The 20,926-nt window shown below is 41.6% G+C and overlaps 1 protein-coding gene across 4 annotated transcripts in view; it reads left to right on the top strand.

The window, feature by feature from the left end:
• The window catches only part of ARHGAP24 (Rho GTPase activating protein 24), a 225,652-nt gene that overhangs the window by 70,965 nt on the left and 133,761 nt on the right, over positions 1-20,926 (top strand). For all 4 annotated transcript variants that reach the window (XM_055794532.1, XM_055794533.1, XM_005230098.4 and 1 more), the window contains one exon: positions 12,448-12,535. In XM_055794532.1, coding sequence (XP_055650507.1) covers positions 12,448-12,535 — 88 coding nt within the window. The remainder of the gene's footprint in view (positions 1-12,447; positions 12,536-20,926) is intronic.

The following is a 20,926-nucleotide window of genomic DNA, read 5'->3' as shown; positions in this document are numbered from 1 at the left end:
CTGTCTTGTGGAAAAGTTTATAAATGCTAGTTTGGTACTTAAATATGAAAACTTCTAAAAAGCTGTAATAAAACCAAGGACACTCACTTAATCTTTCTGTACCTTTAGAGAATGTTGTAAAATACCTTCAGTGTTATTAGGAGAAGCGAGTAAAAATCTAGGTTAAAAAGTCTTATTTATTCTCACTTAACAAAATGCTATTTTGAGACAGCATAATCCTGAAAAATATTGGCTATTTTTAAAAGACAGCTTTAATTCAAAAGGTCAGCCTCCCTACAGTCCCTGGTAAGGTCCAAGACTGGGTCCTTCTGGAGCCTTTTGGATATGGGGGGAACAGCTGTATAGCTTAGCTTCATCAAGGCTTTGAATATGGTCACCCATAGCATCCTTATAGCCAAACTGCTGAGATAAAGGCTGGAAAGTATTTTTTTTTTCTTATGGTTAACTTTTGAGTATAGCCCTTTCCAGCTTGCATTAGCCTATGACTGTATGATTTTCATTATGCACATTGTAAATTCCTCCTGGAGTAGCAAACAGCCCTTCCTGTCCTGGCTGTCGAAGGAGGTAAGTAGGAAAGCAACATCCAAGGGGAAACAATAGGTCGATTAAACTAGCAGTGAGAGGATTTGTTTGTGATTGTCCTTGAGTGTTTTTTTGCATTATCCTAGGCTGATTTTGTGGTCTAGATCAGTTCATGCACTTGGCCCAACTTGAAAGAGCCCTGAATGCAGGGTGCAAGTTGAGGATTATGAAGAAACCGTGTGTACACAAAAAGCCCTCGCCAAAACCTGTTTAATCAAACTGCAGAACTGTGCATTTATTCTGCATAACTGAACTGGTCTGGAGGTTTGGGAGTGTTGTGATCTTGACTTGACCTAAACCAGCTCCCACTTAATCCTGGCTGGATTTTATAATTATTTAAATTATGGCTTATCTGGCATGTTTTATCCTGCATCAAAAGAAGTGTGACCAGCAGGTCTCCCTGTCTACTTGGCTCTCGTGAGAACCCACCAGGAGTACTGCATAATAAGGACATGGACCTGTTGGAGCCAGTCCAGAGGAGGGCCATGAAGATGCTGGAGCACCTTTTCTATGAAGGCAGGCTGAGAGAGTTGGGGTGGTTCAGTCTGGAGAAGAGCAGGCTCCACGAAGACCTTATAGCAGCCTTCCAGTACCTAAAGGGGCCTACAACAAAGCTGAAGATGGACTTTGTACAAGGGCATGTAGGGACAGGACAACGGGGAATGGCTTTAAATTGAAAGAGGGTAGATTTAGATTAGATACAAGGAAGAAATTCTTTACTGTGAGGGTGGTGTGGCACTGGCATAGGCTGCCCAGAGCAGCTGTGGATGCCCCATCCCTGGCAGTGTTCAGGGCCAGGCTGGATGGGGCTTTGAGCAACCTGGTCTAGTGGAAAGTGTCCCTGCCAATGGCAGGGGAGTTGGAACTAGATGATTTTTAAGGTCCCTTCCAACCCACACCATTCTATGATAGCTAGTAGTTTAAGCATTGCCCTCAAAAAAAACATCCAATGGTTGTATTCTGAGCAGGCTTACATAAATATAATAGGAAACTTTTTATTTTTGTACAGTGAAACCTGCAAGTTCCATATTCTACAAAGCTCTTGCTTCCCTTCTTTCCAGCACTTAAGAAAGAATTAAGGCAAAATGAGCTATAGCACCCTGCAGTAACTTCCAGATGCAAATAACAAGTGTTTGATTTATGTTGTCTCTTCAAAATTCCACCTCATGTTGTGATAGTATGTTTTAATTCTTAGATTTATGTAGGTATCTATTTTGACCAAGAGTCTAGTTTTTAGAACACCTTCATCTTGCTAGAAGCCTCTGCTTTTCATGGCAAACCATGTCAATGTTTTGTATACTTGCATCCATCAAGTATCAAATGGTTCAGTTCTTAAGGCAGCTTTTAAGCAGCCAAAAATCAAAAATATTTTGATTGCATAAAAAAAAATATTTAAGGATACTTTTCAACACATTATTAATGCTTTGATTAAGAAACAGATAGATCTCATGCAAAAGCTATAAAAATGTGTGATTCAGATCAGTTATAAAGATGAGAAGCTATCTGAGAAGTCCAGTTGTAAACTGGAAACAGTATCACAGAGTGGAAGAGGCAGACTAATATGGTGAACTGAAAGTAAAACCTGGAAAAAAATCTATTGTACAGAAATTGTACTGCTTAAGCAGTAATTTGTAATCAGTGAATCAGAGTTTTCCTGCTGTGTAATTGTTCATGTAGCACAGAAGACATGACCCCAGTCTCCCTGGGATAGGATCACTGCTAATTAATGTAATCCCTTAGACAAGGACCAGCAAAGTATCTTACACTAGATGCCAGAAAGTTAAGTGAGCTATTTATTGTGTCAATGCAGTATTTATAGTGCAGTAACATTTATAAATCATTCTAATAAAATATTTACTATATAGACAAAATATAAACAAAGTATAGATGTTTAAACAACAAGCAATATAAACATTAAAGAAATTTGCAAAAGAAAGCTAATGGTTGCCATTAAGCTATAAAATTTTTCAGTGTGAAACTCTATTTCTTTTCTTCAATAAGATGATAATTTTTACAGGACAGGCAAGCTCCACTGGCATATTCTTGCTAGCCAAAAGCCAGGAAGAATATTTGCACAGGAAAGGAAGAAACTACTTCAGTGGAATTGTCTCGTCTGCCATCTTTCTTTATTTATGCTTTTAAAGCTGTTCTTTATGTATAAGTTCTAAGAAATCTGCAGCAACTTCAACCTTTACTACATATTGACCTGGAAATGGATTGTCCTCAGGTGGGATACTTGGCTGTGTATAGCTTTCCTGGAAGAAAACTGTGTGTTGGGGTTGGAAAGGATTTTATGTCTTAAATTCAATATGGAAGTCATAAAAAACCCTTATCCAGCCAAACAAAAAACACCCAACAACAAAAACCCCAAACTGAACTAACTGGTTTGAATCATTTCTTTTCTCAGGGCAAGAACTGTTTTATATTAATCATTCCTGATAAATACTTGTCTTTATCTTGTGCTTCAGAGCTAGTCTCTGGAGGCTGTACTCTCCAGCTGTTTACTATTTCTTCTGTTCACACTGGACCTAGGGAACAAAGGTGGTTTCTGTGAATTTAAAATTTCTCTCATTTGATTTTTTAGTTTTAAAAGCTTGATTTTATCCTTTTTGTAGGCTTTATAAGAACAGTGTAGTGTAAGTTGTCAGAAGCAAAGCTGTTATCATAAGCTAAGCCAATATGAAGTACTGAAGAAATGGGCAGGGAAGCAGGGGGAGAAGGATGATGATAATGATCCTAGATGAGGAACTTTGAAATATTTCTGATGGTCAGAAGCAGTCTGACCTCTGCTTCAGATTTACCTGACCATGGTTTTAGCCACTGCTATTTTTGTGACTGTGTGTGTTAGGATAGCTGTATTTAAATGATAGTAAAAGGGGATTTATTCTGGTGCTAAATTGGAGTGACTGGCAGGGCTCCCCATGAACCTGCCTCAGACCTTACCTGAGTAAGCTGCCTCACCTGCAAAGGCCTCTCTGACAGGGTTTCATGGAACTTAGAGATGGTGGAATCTTAATTATTGATTTCACTTGACTATTATTTTATGGCATTGTTATTTTTTCTGTTGGTCCTTTTTGATGATCTTCAGAAAATTATGGCAAGTGGCTACCCTGGAGCAAATTGCTTCTGCTGCTTTGGCCCACTGACCAGCTTTGAGGGACAGAGTGCAGGTTTTAACACTCTGACCGCTTGTGTTGGGTTTTTTTCCACATTCTCTGTGCTGGGTCTGCACCCACCTTCCAGCGCAGGGTCTCGGGCTGGGCCCAGTGTTGGGGCTGAGGCTGTTTCTGTTCAGAGGCGAACAGACAAGTTATTTGTTGATCTATCGTCTGTGCTCCAGGGTGACATTTGCTCCTGTCAGTGTTGTGATATCTATCACTTATATTCATCTGTTAACTGTTACAGTGGGTCGGGTCTTGACGATCTCCTCTGAAAGCCAACCATAACAATCCAGCTGTATTTCTTCAAACAAGGATGTAGTGGCGTTAGTGTTTCCACACGTCGTTAGACTGTTTTCCCCCTAAATGAATTCTACTGCAATTCATAATTGCAAAAGCATAATTCAGAGTGAGACCCAGCAAAGCACTTGATTATCATTAGCAGTTCTGGTCACTCTATATGTTTTTCTTTCCATCTAGACCTTAATCCTTTCCATCAGCTGTGGGAATGAAACAAAATAGAGTGTATAAATGATATCCACTTGACTCTTGGAAGTAAGGCAACTGTGTGCAGTGACCACTGGTTGCCTGCTTTTTCAAAATAAAAGAAACCAAGGAGAATAGGAAGTTCAGTTTTAAGGCCTTTTTTGCTTCCTCTGAATCTTATCTTGAAAAATGTTTGGTTCAGTATTTAATGACTGACTTGATTTAACCTGCTCAATCATATATGCTACATTCTCTCACAGTGTTGCTGTACCTGTCAAGACTGTCACTGGAGAGCTCTGTATATAAATGAGAGGCCATGCTTGAAACTTTCTCCTGCCAAGTCTCATCCTGTTGGGGAATAATAGCAGGTTTTTGGCCTAGATGTTCTTAGGACTAAAGTCAGTAAAATTCCTTTGTGAAAAAGATCTGTAGAGAAAGACTTGGCCCTTGGTTCTGATACCTTGTGCTTTATTGGCTTTTTTCCCTTGAGAAAATAGTTTTATCTAATAAAAAGCTACATTTCTTATTCACCAGAGCCACTGGAAGTAACATTTTTTTTATAGCTGCCTTTCTCTCCTGTAGTAATTCATTAATGCCCAATCCCATTGTTTGTCTGTTGATCAAAATTTAACAATCATTATGAAGCCTAATTTCATCAAAACTTCCGTGCATCTAATAATGTTCTTAGCTTCTACTTATGAGCCCTTAAACTCAGTGCCGTTTCGAAATTTATTTATGCGTGTCTCCTTTTTCTTGGCCTTCAAAAAATAGCAAGGGGTCCTTCCTGTAAGCGACATGGCAATTGCAGAGTGGGTTCCCCAGGAAAGCACCTTATATCATAGAGCTCCTGCAACATCTCTCAGCTGCTGGACCCTGTGACCTGTCCTGTTTTGTTAACTGAGTTCAGTCTCCATCATGTGTGTCTCCCTCTCCCAAATCACAGTCCTAATTACTCCTTCTGGAAGGTTTGTGTGGGATCAGATGCACACCATGCATTCATGCACAAGGTAACTCTCAAGAGCGTTACTCATGAATTGGCTCACCCCATCTAAATATAATTGAATAACCTCATTCATTAGAGAGAAGCCAGGAGAAGTTGGGTAAAATAGAGGCGCTAAAGTTTCTCTAGATACCACAGAAATTCTGCTTTAGAAGGGGAAGCTGCTTCATATTGATCCAAGATCTGTCTGAAACTCTTTAAAATAGCAGGCAGAATTTAGAGGTGGGAAGAGAGCATGTTAAGTTTTACTTTCAACTGTAAGGTACAGGATGATACTGGGAAACAGATTAATTAATAATTTCAGGCATTGTCTCAAATATGGTCAGAAAATGGTCACTCTTCTCTCTTGCCCTTGCTACAGAAATGGAAATTGTAGGCATGTGATATGCTGGTATCTGGCCTTTGGTTTTAGGCAAACTTAATTCTTTTGTGGTGTTACAGCTTAACTTGATATGAGCTTTCTTTCTCTTCTGAACAAAAAAGGGAGTATTTTCTAGTGGCTGCTCAAGCCAAGATTACTTCATTCCTGAGGAAAGAAGTTTCTCTCAAGCAGACAGGGGCACTCAACCATTAAGTGAAATGTGCGGTGGAGAGAAAGATAGAAAAATCCTTAAAGAAACTGTAATCACATCCTAGTAAAAGGGCCAGCTCTCTCATGTCAGAAGAAATGGTTTTGTGCTCGTTGCCAAACAAATAGTACATGTGGTGTTCACCATCACAGAGGTGAATTTACTTCTTGTTTGGAATATTAAGCTATGAGGTAGGTTTGAACCTTTCCTTAGGTAAAGGAAAAATCTCCTTTATCCTTTGGTTTGTGGAATTTCTGAGAACTAAATGGCGATTCTTGTTCTTCAACAGAAACAGACTGGAGTAATGTGTTAACATAGTGGGATGAGAAAATGTCAAATGCAATGGAATTAATGCCAGAAAAACGTATGCTGTGTAGTGACTGAATTTTATCCAACCAACCCTATTTCTTTTGTAATTTCTCTGTCCTCCTCCGTCTTCATTCCTGGCCTGTTACATACCTCCCCAAAATCAGAATAGCTGCCCCCCTCCATCCCCTGCCCTGATGCCTCAAATATGATAGCACTTGTTCTCTCCCTGTGCATACTGAAAACCTGTAAATGACTGCAATATCTGCAAGACGAAGACTGCATAACCTCCTGTAGTAATTGTAGTTCTTCCTGAGCTTTGGTTGCTTAAGTGGTAGATAAATCCACTCTTACAATAAAAATTTAAAAATCTTACTCTCTTACAATGGAAAAAATTATTGTAAGAGAACATTTGGTTCCTTCATTCTCTTATAATTAGAGCTTGTATTAACTTTTTCGTTGTTGTCGCACTGTTGTGTGCTAGAAAATCTGATAGTATGTATATTTAACAGTGGCAATTCAGTAAAATCAGTAAAATTTGTTTTCTTTATGTAGTGTTTCCCAGTAAGACCTTAAACCTGTAATGTATGTAGGGGGTAAGAGATCTCCGAACAAAAATAGTTTCTGTTTACATGGAAGAACAGCAATTATATAGCTTCAAAATATCACTAGGGGTTCGTAGGCAGAGAATTCACACCGAGTCAGTTACAACCTTTTAGGCCCGCTGGTGGTAGCTACCTGTTAATAGATTTGTTGCTATGTAATCACACCGCATTACTTGATAGGTAACTGTAGGACAGCAACAGGAATGACTGAAATTTTTTGAAATTGACTGTTGTTGCTGAACTGGATAGAGGGGCCAGTGAATTTGAAGCAAAGAGCTCTGGCCTCTGGCAGAGGATGCTTGTTTTTGTAGCCAAGGCTCTAGAAATAAGTTTGCTTTCGTGATATGCAGTAACAGCAAACATCAGAGCTGTGCAAGGGTGAAAGCAAACCAGAGATGCTGCGCTGGACAAAGCAAGCCAAGCCATGTCGGCCAGTGTGCTGTGAACATTGCTGGGTCATGCTGTGCTGCAGGTCCAAGTGTGCTTGGGATCTGCTGGGCTTTGCCCAGCTAGAGGCAGCCAAGGCAGTTCTCTGCCTCTGCCACAGCACTCCTCTGGGGTTTGGAGCCAGCTTGTTAACTTGCCCAAGTCCCAGTCTGAGATACCGATGTCTCTCTGTAGGTAGTTAAATGAGTAGTTAAAGTCTCTCTGTAGGCTGGCTTTCAGAGTTTCTGTGCCCTTTTGCAGTGATTGGACTGGGATCTTGGAAATAGATTGTAATGGTGGAAATCAAGTTGGATTTTTAAGTAGTTACTGCAGTCAAACTGTGCTTTTAGTGAGCACAGCGCAGGTTTCATTACTGACGTCGGTATAAGGGGATTTCTTCCTGTGCTATAAGTTTTTCTCACCTCATGTCTATAGGTTCCTGCCATAGCAAAGGGCTGACTTGGATTTGAGGTAATCTATTATTGTGATAGTTTAAAGGCAAAACCAGTAGTTAATTAAGGAATGAGGATTTCTAACCGGTATCAGTTTGTGTGTTCACTTTATTCTTCTTTGCTATGCATCACATGATGTCTGTAAGTACATGCAGAAATATACATATATGTATATAACTGCATATGCACCAGGTATATTGTTTAATCCAGGTTGATTAACAGGCTTTACTGTGGAGTGGATGCCTTTCAGGCTGTGATCCTGTAAATACAAGTGGCGTTGGAGAGTATTATCTGCTAATTGTAGCATTTTTCAGTTTAAGATGCTATCCAAGTTGAGGTGCATTGTTGTTCTTGAGTATGACCCTCAAAATTTCCCAGAAACAGCAACAGTGATACATGAAACTATATAACAGCACTGCCTTGTACACAGCTGTGAGTCGTATATCAGATACCTGTACCCAAAGATCCTTTCTGCCTCTTCATCCTCCTGATCAGCTGCCGCCTTCCTGGGTGTTGACCTTAGTGTGTCTCTGAGAGCTGTTTCTTCTTCACCCCTTCCTCCCTCTCTGAGCAAAACTTTTCTAAGAGCTGTGGAGATGTTTAGGTTGGCACCATCTAAGGAGGGAGAGAGCTTGGCATGGGGAATAGCAGTTGATCGTGGGGCTGCAGACCTTAGCACTATTTGAGGACTGTGTTTTCCTGAGGGATGCAGTCCAGCTGACTGGGGAGCCTTCTTGCAGAGAGGCATGAGTAGCTGGGCTGTGTTTCTTCAGAGTCTGCACTCTGGCAGGGATAAGATCCTGGAAACCTTTGCTGCCAAACCAGTGTAGCCACTTCTGTGATGTTGTGGCTAACCAACCTCTGGCAACAGACAGGCAAAGGAGGAAGAAACTATGTGAAGATCCTCTAAGATAACTGAAACTATACCGAAGTACCAGAAAAAAATTCATGGGAAGAGTTTCCTATGAAACAAGAAAAACAGATATGTAAATGCAGCACTTTGTTTGAAAGCTGAAATAGAATTCAGTGATCTTTGATAAATCATCCAAGTTGGAAGGGCAAAAAGAACATCTGATATAAATGCTGATACCATGGACTTATGAAGTAACTTTTTTAAGGGGTGGCAGAACAAACTGCAAGCAAGCAAATAGAGCAGTTAAGCCTTCAGGAACTCTATTAGACTAAATACTGAGGACATGATTTTGACAAGAAAGCAGTTAAATTTCCTCATGTGTCTACATCCTTCTTCAGTAAAACCCATCCAGAGGCATTGAAAATCATGTCTTTGTCGTTGCCAATGAGCATCTTAAAGGCATGGGAATTCCTTGTGTTGTAAGCTTTCTTGGGGAAAACCTGGTATCTTTTGAACACAGGTGATAAGTCTGCTTCAGAAAACAAAGTTCAAACAAGGCTGGGGAAAAGTGTGCCTAGGAAATGGTAATGGAAAAGAAAAATAGGCACAGGGTTGCTTTGCTGTTACAGTGTTACATGGCATGTGCAAAACTGAAATACCATTTCTCAACTGATTGTCATGTGAAACATTTGTGTTGTGGCCACCTTGTCTCCTCTTCCATGCTTCCTCATGAAGATCATCTGCTGAATTGTGCTGAAAGTGTTGCAGGGGACCAGTGTGGAATAAAACATCTCTTTGAGCAAGACTCTAATACAAAGTAGATTTATGTCATTCTTGCTGCACTGCAGTATTTTATCAGTCTGTTTGTTAACTAAGTAGTCATATTATTTCTTAAGTTAAAGGCTTTGTATATACAGATTTTTAATTTTAACAAAAAGGTGGTTGTTCTGCTATTTAGGTATCTTTGGTTGAAGCAACAGCATACTGTAGTAAAATCCATGTGTGTGAGAAGCTCCTTTGAAAGTGGGCTTGATACTTGGTTAGGGGAAAGTATCGTTTGGTTCTTGAGCAACCCAGTCTTCTCCTGCATCCTATTGAGTCACCCAAAGCACTCAGCTAGAGAAGCAGAACTGCCCTGGTAACGACGGAAGTGTTGGAAATAGAAAAACAACCCAGGCTTATGCAGCAGGAGCTCTGCAAAAAGCTGCTGACCTGGTAGAAGCACAATCTGCAAACAGAATGGCTATGGGAGCAAGCAGGGACTTGGGTCAGGACCACTTTTTTTTCCTGCTCCCCTTTTTCTATATTTTTATAGACTGCATGTGTTGTTCCCTGCTGGTACCATTGTTTTTTCTTTCTTTTTTGAAAGAAAAATATTAATGTGGTCCAGTTGGTACTCTTGGGTTGAGATTATTGGGTTTTTTTAACAGTTGTGTATGATTTGTAGAGTTTGATATGAAGCAATGTGGAGTTTTCTAATTATGGAACATTTACATGCACTGATACCCAATTCAAAACATGTATTTCCTTTGGAAATCACCTTCATCTTTTATATGCAAATAACTGTCTTGTTAGCTGTCTTAAGACTATATGGGTGGTTTTCTCTTATTTCCCCCTGGAATTAGATACTTGAGGGGAAAACCAGAGGATCAACTTGTTGAACCTTTGCAACTCCCTGGTAGCCTGTACTCTTTGGATTGTCTGAGCTCTAAGGATGGCCCAGCAAAGGCAACTGAGCAAGGGGACTGACAGTGATGTGGGGACTGGGGTCTCCTTGCTTGTACCAAATACTCGGCAGCTAGGGCTGTGCCACATGAGGGGCTGCAGGGGTTTTGTTACAGTGCAGATATGTTCCCTGGCTGCCAGCACACTCGTGTGAAACACACTGCCAGCTACTAAGAAACTAAACAAAGGGACACTCCAGATAGCCTTGGAACAGTCATGCAGATAGCGACAAAACTTAGCAAAGGGGAAGTGTTGCTGAACGGTGAAGGCAGACAGATGGGTGTGAAAGCAGACAGAATGGGAAGTGAAAGAGCTGCAGCGCTCTCGTAGGCTTTCCCCGCTAGTCTGGGGCATCCAGGTGCAGATTGCACAAACAAAGCTATTTTCCTATTTGTAAAAAAACCCCCCATATATATTTTTAAATATGCACTGATGTTTCCAATAATAGTTCTGAAAATAGACAATAAAATAAAATTACCATTTGAGGACATGTTTTACTTTATAAACCACAGCAACATTCCATATGGTGTTGCTGTCTGGATTCCCTTCGTATTAACTTAGCTGTTATGTGTGGCTTTAGGCTTCATGTTTTAGTAGATGAAATATGTTTGAAGGCGCTAAGGTTATAAATATGATGACTGTTTTGTCCTTGCGTTCTCAAAAATCTGTCATTAAGACAGCTCACTGTGAAGTAAATACTAAAAGGATTTTACATCAGAGAATCAGAAAGCATCACAGTGTAATGAGGCTGCAGCATGTCTATTGCTAAAACAACAGCAAAGTTGAATGGAGTTTTCATTTACTGTCTCATAAATTTATTTTAGTTTACAGTGCTGTAGGCTAGGTCTCCGTATTTTTGTTTAATTGAATAGCAAGACATATAATTAGCCTGCCTTGTACCCACACAAGCTCCTGAGCCAGTGAATTTTCCTGCAGACTCTGATCTGCTTATCCTGTGTACTGGGTGGAGTTTTTTTTAGGTAAAACCAGCTCAAGCTGCAAGTCAAAGTGGGCAAGAAAATTATACTAGTCTTAATGGTCTATTACCTGTGACATAAAATAAATGTAGTTAAAAATGCTCTTTAGAGATTCTTATTCCTGGTCTCCTGTAATTCTCAGAAAAATGTATTCCTTTTATTTGCTGGGGTTTTTTTCCAGCTGTTATATGAGAAGTTGAATTATGTTGTGACTTATCTTTTCCTGTTTGTATAATCTTTTTTGTTTATGATACTATTGTTGCCTAATAAGTTATTTCACAGAAGGCTTTGGAGTGTGACAGCTATTAACAGTTGCTGCTTGTAGCGGGAACAAAGGAAAATAGCTTCTAGTAGAGTTATTGGACCAAGCCAGTTGATGCTTATATCTGTATATATAGTGAGTGGAGAAAGCTGCCCACAACTGCTAATGCTTGCTGCTAACACCACCTCAGCAGAATACTGTTCTGTTTCATCTGTTTTCAATAAGAAGTATCGCAGTGTTTAATGGAGGTGAGGGCAAGGGTGTGGGCATGGGATTTATGCCTTCACTGCAGCCTCAGAAATGTTTTGGGGGTTGCAGGCATTGTTTTTGGTAACGAGTGTTACCAAACATGCACAGCTAAAACTCCCCATCTGCCTTCTCAAGGTAGTAAAGTTGTGATAAAGGCATTCAGTGCCCGTCAACAGAGGTGATCCGACACCTTATCTGCCTGTAGCAAATGCGTCTTGGAACAGGACTCTTGCTGTGCCTGCTGTGGCTTTGCGGTGTGCTGGTCTGCTGGTGCTGCCAGTGGGTGAAAGTGGGATGTTTTCTCTGTACTGCTTCCTGGGAATGGTTTGGTGAAAGGGCACAGAGCAGGAACTCTGTATGCACCCCACAAACCGAAGTTACTCTTCTGTACACATATCCTTTGGCTAGAGCCAAGAAGCCTAGCTGTTAAGTTCATATGCCTCACACGTGCAACTTCATAGCTTTTCACCGGCAGGGCCAGGTTAACCCTTTCTTTTGGTCTCAAATTTTCCCTGCAGCACAGTGAAATTAGTACAAAAATCTACGTGGTCTCAAAAACCCAAGAGATTAAAAAAAACCCTAAAGCCATTATTGAACGCCTCAGTTAAGGGAATCTATGATGATGGCTTTGGGATAATCCCTCATCAGTCTCATTTTGGAAGTCAGCTGCCCAGGCACAATACCACACCACCACAAATTCACGTATACCCCTAGTCCAAAAAGAAGCAGCGTTAGTCTATCAGAAGCGTGGTAGCCATTTGAATCCCATGTTTATTGTTGTTGTTTTTTTTCTTTAGGGTACCATCTTTCTGCCTGGCAACAGAGTAATTGAGCATCCCTGCAATGAAGAAAGTCCAGGAAAGTTCCTTTTTGAAGTTGTTCCAGGTAGGATATTCTACTTTATGTAAAAAGTCTTTGTAGTGTGTTCTGACAGGATAGAAGCTGAGGGTGATTAATGAATCAGTTTAAGGGGAAAAAAAAAAATTGGTTTTTAATAATTCCATTCATAATTTTTTCATTCACCTCCGGGCAGTGTAGGAAAAGGATGTGGTTTTTATTTCTCAGTGTAAAGCATGATTGTTCATGGCAAGGGGCTGCACCCCTGAGTGGCATAGTGACAGCACAAGTGTATTTGGTAATTATTTTAGATAATATTGGATGCTGTAAAGTGTGTCCTGTGGTAACAAAGGAATCTGTAACTTAGCATCAACAGTTTATCAGTATAGCACATGGACTTGATGACATCAGTACCATAATTTAAGAATGCTCCCTGGTCACTGTGGGTGGATAGACAGATTGTAACAACAGCAGGCATTGCTGCTTTGAAACACTACACTTATTTTCAGTTGTGGTTTTTTGATTGCGTGGTAGTTTTTTTCCTGGGCGTAGATTTGTTTAAAGAACATTACCCTGTCAACTGACTGGTACTCTTGACTTCTCTGTATTGCTTAAATTATTTGCCAGCCTTTTCTTTGCTCCCTTGGACTTCTAAAGGCAGATTTTGGCCTGCCTGCGGGGCTGGTTGACAGAGTCCTGCAGGGCCAAGGGGTCCAGGCAGGCTGGGCATCCTTCAAGAAGGAAATCTTACAGATGCAGGAGCAGGCTGTGCCTGTGTGTTGAAAGTTGAGCTGGTGGGGAAGGAGACCAGCCTGGCTGAACAGAGAGCTTTGGCTGGCATTCTGGGAAAAACAGAGTTTATGACATTTGGAAGAAGGATCAGGCAACTCAGGCAGACTAGAAGGATTTTGTGAGGTTATGCAAGGGAAAATTAGAAGGGCCAAAGCCCAGCTAGAATTTAATCTGGCTACTGTGGTAAAAGACAACAAAAAAGTTTCTCTAAATTCATTAGCAACAGGAGGAGGGCTAAGGAGAATCTCTGTCCTTTATTGGATGCGGGGACAAACAGTGGCAAAGAATGAGGAAAAGGCTGAGGTACTTAATGCCTTCTTTGCCTCAGTCTTTAATAGTAAGACCAATTGTCCTCCAGGTACCCAGCCCCCTGAGCTGGATGACAGGGACAAGGAGCAGAATGAAGCCCCCATAACCCAGGGGGAAACAGTTTTAAAGTCAGTGCTACACGACTGGGACACACACATGTCTGTGGGGTCACATCAGATCCACCCCAGGGCACTGAGGGAGCTGGTGGAGGAACTCGCCAAGCCGCTCTCCACTGATCACAGTCCTGGCTAACCGAGGAGGTCCCAGTTGACTGGAATTCAGCAAATGAGGTGCCAGTCTACAGGAAGGGCGGTAAGGAGGATCCAGGGAACTACAGGCCTGTCAGCCTGACCTCGATGCTGGGGAAGGTTATGGAGCCGATCATCTTGAACACCGTCCTTACAGGACAGCCAGCTGATCAGGCCCAGCCAGCAGGGGTTTATGAAAGGCAGGTCCTGCTTGACAAACCTGATCTCCTTGTACAAGGTGACCTGCCTAGTGGATGAGGGAAAGGCTGTGGATGTCTACCTGGACTTCAGTAAAGCCTTTGACACTTTCCCAAAGCATTCTCCTGGGGAAACTTGCTGCTCATGGCCTAGGTGAGTGTACTTTTCACTGGGGAATAAAGTGGCTGGATGGCTGGGCCTGAAGAGTTGTAAATACAGATTCAACCATGCAGAGTGCCGGGTCCTGCCCTGGGGTCACACCGGCCCCACGCAGCGCTCCAGGCTGGGGCAGAGCGGCTGGGAAGTGCCTGGGGGGAAAGGGCCTGGGGGTGCTGGTGGGCAGCCGGCTGGGCATGAGCCAGCACCGTGCCCAGGTGGCCAGGAGGGCCAGCAGCATCCCGGCTTGTGTCAGCAACAGCGTGGCCAGCGGGACCAGGGCAGTGACCGTCCCCCTGCACTGGGCACGGGTGAGGCCGCCCCTGGAATCCTGTGTTCAGGTTTGGGCCCCTCGCTGCAGGAGGGACACTGAGGGGCTGGAGCGTGTCCAGAGACGGGCAGCGGGGCTGGGGAAGGGGCTGGGGCACAAGTGTTGTGAGGGGCGGCTGAGGGAGCCGGGGTGTTTAGCCTGGAGAAAAGGGGGCTCAGGGGGGGCTTATCGCTCTCTGCGACTGCCTGACAGGAGGCTGTAGGCGGGTGGGGGTCGGTCTCTTCTCCCAAGTAACAATCGATAGAATGAGGGGAAACAGCCTCAAGCTGCACCAGGGGGAAATTTTAGTTTGGATATCAGGAAAAATTTATTCACTGAAAGGGTTGTCAGGCACTGGAACAGGCTGCCCAGGGAGGTGGTTGAGTCACCATCCCTGGAGGTATTTAAAAGAGGTAGATGCAGTGCTTAGGGACACGGTTTAGTGGTGGACTTGGCAGTGCTGAGTTAATGGTTGAACTCCATGATCTTAAAGGACTTTTTCAACCTAAATGATTCTATGTTGCAACACCCAGTTAGTCCACTGTGTTTATTCAATGTGTTCTGTTAATCACCCTGTTACTTTTCAATAATCACCCAATTACTTTTCCAATTGTGGCTACCTAAAAGGGTAAATAGAGGATAATGCTTATTGAAACTCACCTCTGTGTTCTTGTTCTTAAACCATGTCAGAGCCAAGGCACAAATGTAGTTGTCTTGACTAATGCATGGAGATTTTGATATGTTGTAGAAGTGTAAGAAATATGAAGTAGATTTCAAAGCTAAGGAGGCCAGTTGCTCACTGGAATTTGCAGATGCAGCTCAGCACAGTGTAGCTTTATTTTGATTCTATACATGGCAAGGGATTTTATTATGAAAGCTACGTGCTGTAAGGGATTAGTATGCAAAGAAAGCAAGCATGGTATCTGTGAGGTTTGCTTAACGCTCACCCTAGTTTGAATTCATGACATTTAAAAAAGTTTCTACTGTGGTCTGTATCTTTTTCATATCTTCGAAATATTGAAAGAAACCAATTATTAACATTGCAGGTCTAGGGTTGACTAAAATTTTGTTTCCATTGAAAATTAAAGAGAGCTCTGAAAAAGTGTGTCTGTCTGTCTTCCCCTCCTCCCCAAACACACAGAATGCTTTCTTACCTAAAATTTACAGGCAAAAAGGGACATCTTATCAGGCATTTCATAAATTAGGCCTGTATTTCTTCTGGATGTTGTAGATGGGAAAGAGAGAAGCTGAGCTGCTGCAGCTGTAGCTGTTGCGATTATTGAAGTAGGGTCCATACTCTGCAGCAGGGGATGTGGAGCACTGATTTCGGTGATGATGCTCTCTCCTCCTGATAGACATGACCATGGGAGAAGGGCCTTTAGTTCCTGCTGCAGGTTAAACTAGAAGGTGCTGTTAAGGAAGTGCACAAAAATGGGCTGTTCCTATCTCAGGATGGCTGCGATGCCACCTTTGCTGCCACATCACAGGTGAAGACATTGATGTAAAGGGTTTTGCTGAAGTTGGTGTTCTATATGTCCTGATTCGTATGACAGTCTTTATCTGTCTGATGATGTTCACCCTGAGTATGCTTATTATGCCTCTGGTCTATGTGAATTTGGCATCGAGTGTGGAATATTTAACCGTAGGCCTGAGGTGTGTGTGTGGTGTAGGCACAAAAACCTTCCTGTGCAACCATGCAGGCAGCTGTATGGCACCAGAGGGTCACTGCCTGTGTGGGACCTGCCAGAGCTGCGCTGCAGAAAGCGCCCTCAGATGCAGTTTGCAGTTTTCCCTGGAAGGAAAGAACTTGGCCCATAACAGGATAGTAGGAAATGGTAATGGAATAAGGCTTGAACAGTCAACCATTAACGTTTTGAAGGCAGGCCCTCCTCTCCATGTTCAAGCACTTTCCTCAGAGATCACTCATTTCCTGTGTACGAACCCATCCCAAACACCACCGGTGTCTGGTGGGATGTGTACATCACATTTGGAGGTGAAACAGTACTTTGCTGCTGAGTTTGAATGCTTTTACCACAGTACCTTGCAGTTGCCTAAATTTTAGAAAGCCTCCAGAGAATGCCATGTTTCATCCGTGTTTTGAGTTCTCGGTATGCTGTCTCAGCCACCATCTGTGTTGCTTCTGCTCCTATAATTTGGCTGTTTATTGCTTGGCACTTTTAACTCAATTTTCTTCCAGCCTGAGCCCTTATGTGCCAAGCCTCATCCCAAGATCGTCCTACCCCAGGTTACAAAGTCCTGTGCAGCATCACTGACAGTGGGAAAGCAAGCTGCTGAACTGATGGACAATGCTGATGGGAGAGCATGATCACTCTTGTAACTTCACAAAATACTTGATATGCCATCTTTCTATGCAGTTAAATTTAAAAGTAATTTGCAATTAATTTTTGGGCTGCCTTCAATATTTATCCAGCACTTCCCTGGGAATCAGACAGTATTTTTTGTTTTGTTTGTGCATTCTTAATTCTGGGTATGGAGTTTTGACTGTGTTTAGGATAGCACCAGTATATTTATGTTTTCCCCCCTTCCTAACAAGCACGTAGCTATAGTGACTTCATACTGGAACAGTTCTCCTGGTGAAATATTATGCTAAGAATTCATGCCAAACAAAAAGGTTTTGGGCAATCAGGTAGGACATTTCATGCCACAGCACCAGTCTTTGGGGGATGGAATTAAGATTGAGACTCAGGCTGAGTGTGGAGGCATCACAGTACCTGTAGAAGTGGTGTCAACTGTATGTTAATCAAAGATGAAGCGAGCTTTGCCGCCATCATTGTGTCACAGTTGGTTCTCAAGGCAAGTATTGTTGGTCTTTTTTAATGGAGCTGTTTGTCATCTGTAGCCTCTTCGTGACTCAGTATAAAAATCAGTTTTATTGGCTGACAGCAACAAAACTGAGCTCATTGAGTGTAATAGAGAAAAATATATTGTAGCCAAGGTTCTGTTTAGCCTTTGTTAGCTTTCATATGAGAAAACAGCTGCATAGCAACAGGTTCTATTTGCAGGGTTTTTTAAAATTTGTCAGCTTATATGAATGTTGTGTTAAATGTATGGCACTGAAGCACACACTGCTCTTGGATTCTGTTTTCCTTGTATTAAAAGATGAAGTAATTTTAGTTGTAATCCCAAAGGCAATAGTGACAAGTCCTCTTTTTATCTATGTCTGTGGGCAGCCTGAAAACTTGTGTGTGTCTTTGTTTATTGGTAATACATGTAAATTATTTTGGGAATGTACGTGGGAGTAGGTTTATACTATGAAATTCTCTGTATACAGCTATCTCTGAAGATGAATGAAAGAAATGTGTGTGGAGACAAGTATCTTGCGGTTTTGATGCTGTAATTAAAATACAGATGCCTTTATTTTGCATTTTGAAAACATTCTGTTCATTCCTTAAGTCATGACATAGTTTATTACTAAAAATTGCTCCTTTTTTTTTTTTTTTTTTTTCTTCTTTTGTTGGGCTGGCAAATTTAATTTACAGGAGTGAAACTGTCTGCTGTACAGCATGAGGCCTGTGCCGCCTTTCTGTGCAGGAGTTTTCTGTAGCAGAGTCAGTGTGATGATGAGGTGATTAGTGGTATCTATGGTTACTAACAGCTTCTCTTGCACTCACAGGAATGCTTCATACTCAAGAGAGTTTAAATAAATACTTTTTTAATGGGAAATATGCACATATAGCAAAATTGTGTAAGTAGGTTTGTTCAAGTGATTGTGTTTTATTTGCTGATTGCTACTAGTTTTATTTAGAAGATTAAAATTATATTCTGTGTGCTTGTTCCTTTCGAAAGGCAACCTGAGGTTTTTATCTTGGTTTGCAGGTGTAATGGGGGAAGGAGTTTGTGTTCATGCAGAACTGAATCGGGTGACCTAGCTGTGTTTCAGTGAACTAGACATCACCCGAAAGTACAGAGGTGCAGAACAGAGGCACATGAAAGCACTGTAGTTTGTCTGTGTGGTGGTTTGCAGGTGGGAAACTTGATTCCTGCTTGAATGGAGTTGACGTACCGCATTTGCACCAGGAGGAGCTGAGCACCAAGATATGTGGGAAGCTCAGACTTGTCCATTGTTTTTCACACAAAGCTTGAGTGTATTTTTTTGGAGTCCCCTGGCTTTACTGAGGGTTGCACTTTGGAGGCATTTTGAGCAAGGCCAGTACTGAAAGCCTTGCAGTAGGAGCCTGTGGCCTTCCCAGGGGTGTCTGGATGCTTGTAGTAGCTCCCAGGACATGAATCCTCATCCCCTGATGCACTCAGAAAGCACATCCAGGTCAAAATACTCTGGAACTATGTAGATAATTGCCTAGAAGAGATGATGGTTATTGAATGGGTGAAGGAATGTGCTTCATCACTGACTGGACTTTGACCCTGAAAACTGAACTGCTTATACTGCTGCCTCCCCAGTTGCTGTTATTTGAGATCTTTATGTGGCAGCTGATGTCCAGCTCTATGAGAGTGATAAATCATTTCACAGTTTGGCCTCACGGGTAAGAAGCCAGATGACAACTCCAATGGTATTTCACCATTTGAATATTATCAAATGATGTATTTCTTTGTCCCCTCAATGCAGTTTTAATAAGAAAACAGCACTGAGGACAAGCTTGCTTACAGGACCACGTTCCTTAGCATATAATTTGTTTGCATGCTCTGCTCTAACGCATGAGTTTCCCTAGAGACACAAATATCCCAAAGATTTCTCTGATGAGTTGTTCAGTTGCATGAGTGTTAATATTTAATTATTACTATTTAAACTAAAACATACATTTCCAAATGGTGATCTTCAGTACTCCTTGTGGACTCCTTTGCTTGTAAACTTTGTATGTCTGTGCTGTATTTTCACCATTGGCAAAATTATCATATTTCAGCATGGGCATCAGACTGGATGAATTTGTACTTTGGTAGTACTGAGTTAACCAAAGTCTGTTCATCCCTCTAAAAGCATTCTCAGTGCAGCCCCAAGTTACGTGTCTGCAGCTTAAGGCACGCTTTAATTCTTAGGGGTTATTGAGACTGTTAGGAAATAACTAATATTTCAGGGAAGTAACCTGTTGTCTCTGCTGCTGCTTTGTGTCTACTGATACCTTGTATGTATGGCTCCTGGGCTAATCTCCCTTCCCATCGGGGAATGCAAGATCTTTCTTGAGTTGTGGATGCAGGAGATTGCTGAAGGCAGGAATTACCTTCAGCACTGTATGCTTTTGCTTGTTTAAGGTCAGTTTGTCAGGCCTGAGAGCTGTAGTCAAGACAACAAGCCCAAATAGATTGCTGAGGACAATCACACCATTTTTATTCTGGTTTAGGTGAGCTCTCTCTGTGCACAAGTTTTCTGTACGTACATGTTTTCAGAAAGCAGTTTCTCAGTGATGCTGTGCAATAGAAGTGTTGGTTCCCGTTGTGGTACTAATTGAAAACATGCCAAACAGATTGATGTGATGAGACAACTTACTAATTCTTCAGCTAGGAGTACGGGATATACATCAAAGTATGTACTTAAAATACTTCAGCGACCTTCCCAAGTGCTTCAGCTGGAAAGGCTGAGAAACAAAAGGAGTTTTGCTGGACTGCCATGTACAAGTCTGTCTCAGGACCTAGTTTTGATACTCTGGCAGTCTTTGCTTCTATCATACTGTTCAAACATTTGGCTGCTTTTGCATCACAGCTTTTCTTGTAAGAATGATTTTCAGGTAATTTAGAAGTCTGCAATAGGTTTTACAAATTGATGTTAGGAAAGTGCTCCCCAAAGCTGTTGTGAGGAGTGCCCTATGAAGTATTTTTACATTATTTTCGACAACTTCAGTTGTCACTGTTCACAGCATGTTTGAATCTCATTTTTCTGGCATGAAATTCTTATGCTGTGCTTTCTCAGAACAGTAGGCAGTCTTTCATCAGGTTTCTAGGCTGACTTTATGGACTTCTGAAGTCTTTGACTACAGAGCATTTCCCAAAAGCCCATGACTTTATTCAAGAATCTCTGCAAAGGAGTGAAATATTAATTCCCAGAACTTTGAAATTGTTAGAATTATTTTTTCATTAGTCACAAGACAAAAAGAAAAAAAAAAAAGAAAAAAGGTATCCACAGGCCTTTTTCTTTATATCTTTAATTGCATAGCATATGGCAAATGAAGTTTCCTGCAGATTAACTGTTCTGTCATGGGAGTATGAGACGGGGTTGAGGTTTCTTTTTTTTAAGCTTTCTTTACGTAAATGGTTGGGTAAGGAACTGTTTTGCTTCCACAGCTACAGTAGGCTTTCACTCCCCAAAGCTTGATTATTTTTTTAGTTCTAAAGGGCGATGTTGTTTCGTTTCTACAGGGCAGCTATTTTATATTTAATCAGCTTAGATTTGCCTAGGTCTGTGCACCCATGGCTGAGTCAGGAAGGATCTGTTTAGCATATGTGTATGTCACACTG

Source organism: Falco peregrinus, chromosome 2 (genome assembly GCF_023634155.1).
Source record: "Falco peregrinus isolate bFalPer1 chromosome 2, bFalPer1.pri, whole genome shotgun sequence".
Classification (NCBI taxonomy): domain Eukaryota; kingdom Metazoa; phylum Chordata; class Aves; order Falconiformes; family Falconidae; genus Falco; species Falco peregrinus.
This window is presented reverse-complemented; position numbering and strand designations above follow the sequence as displayed.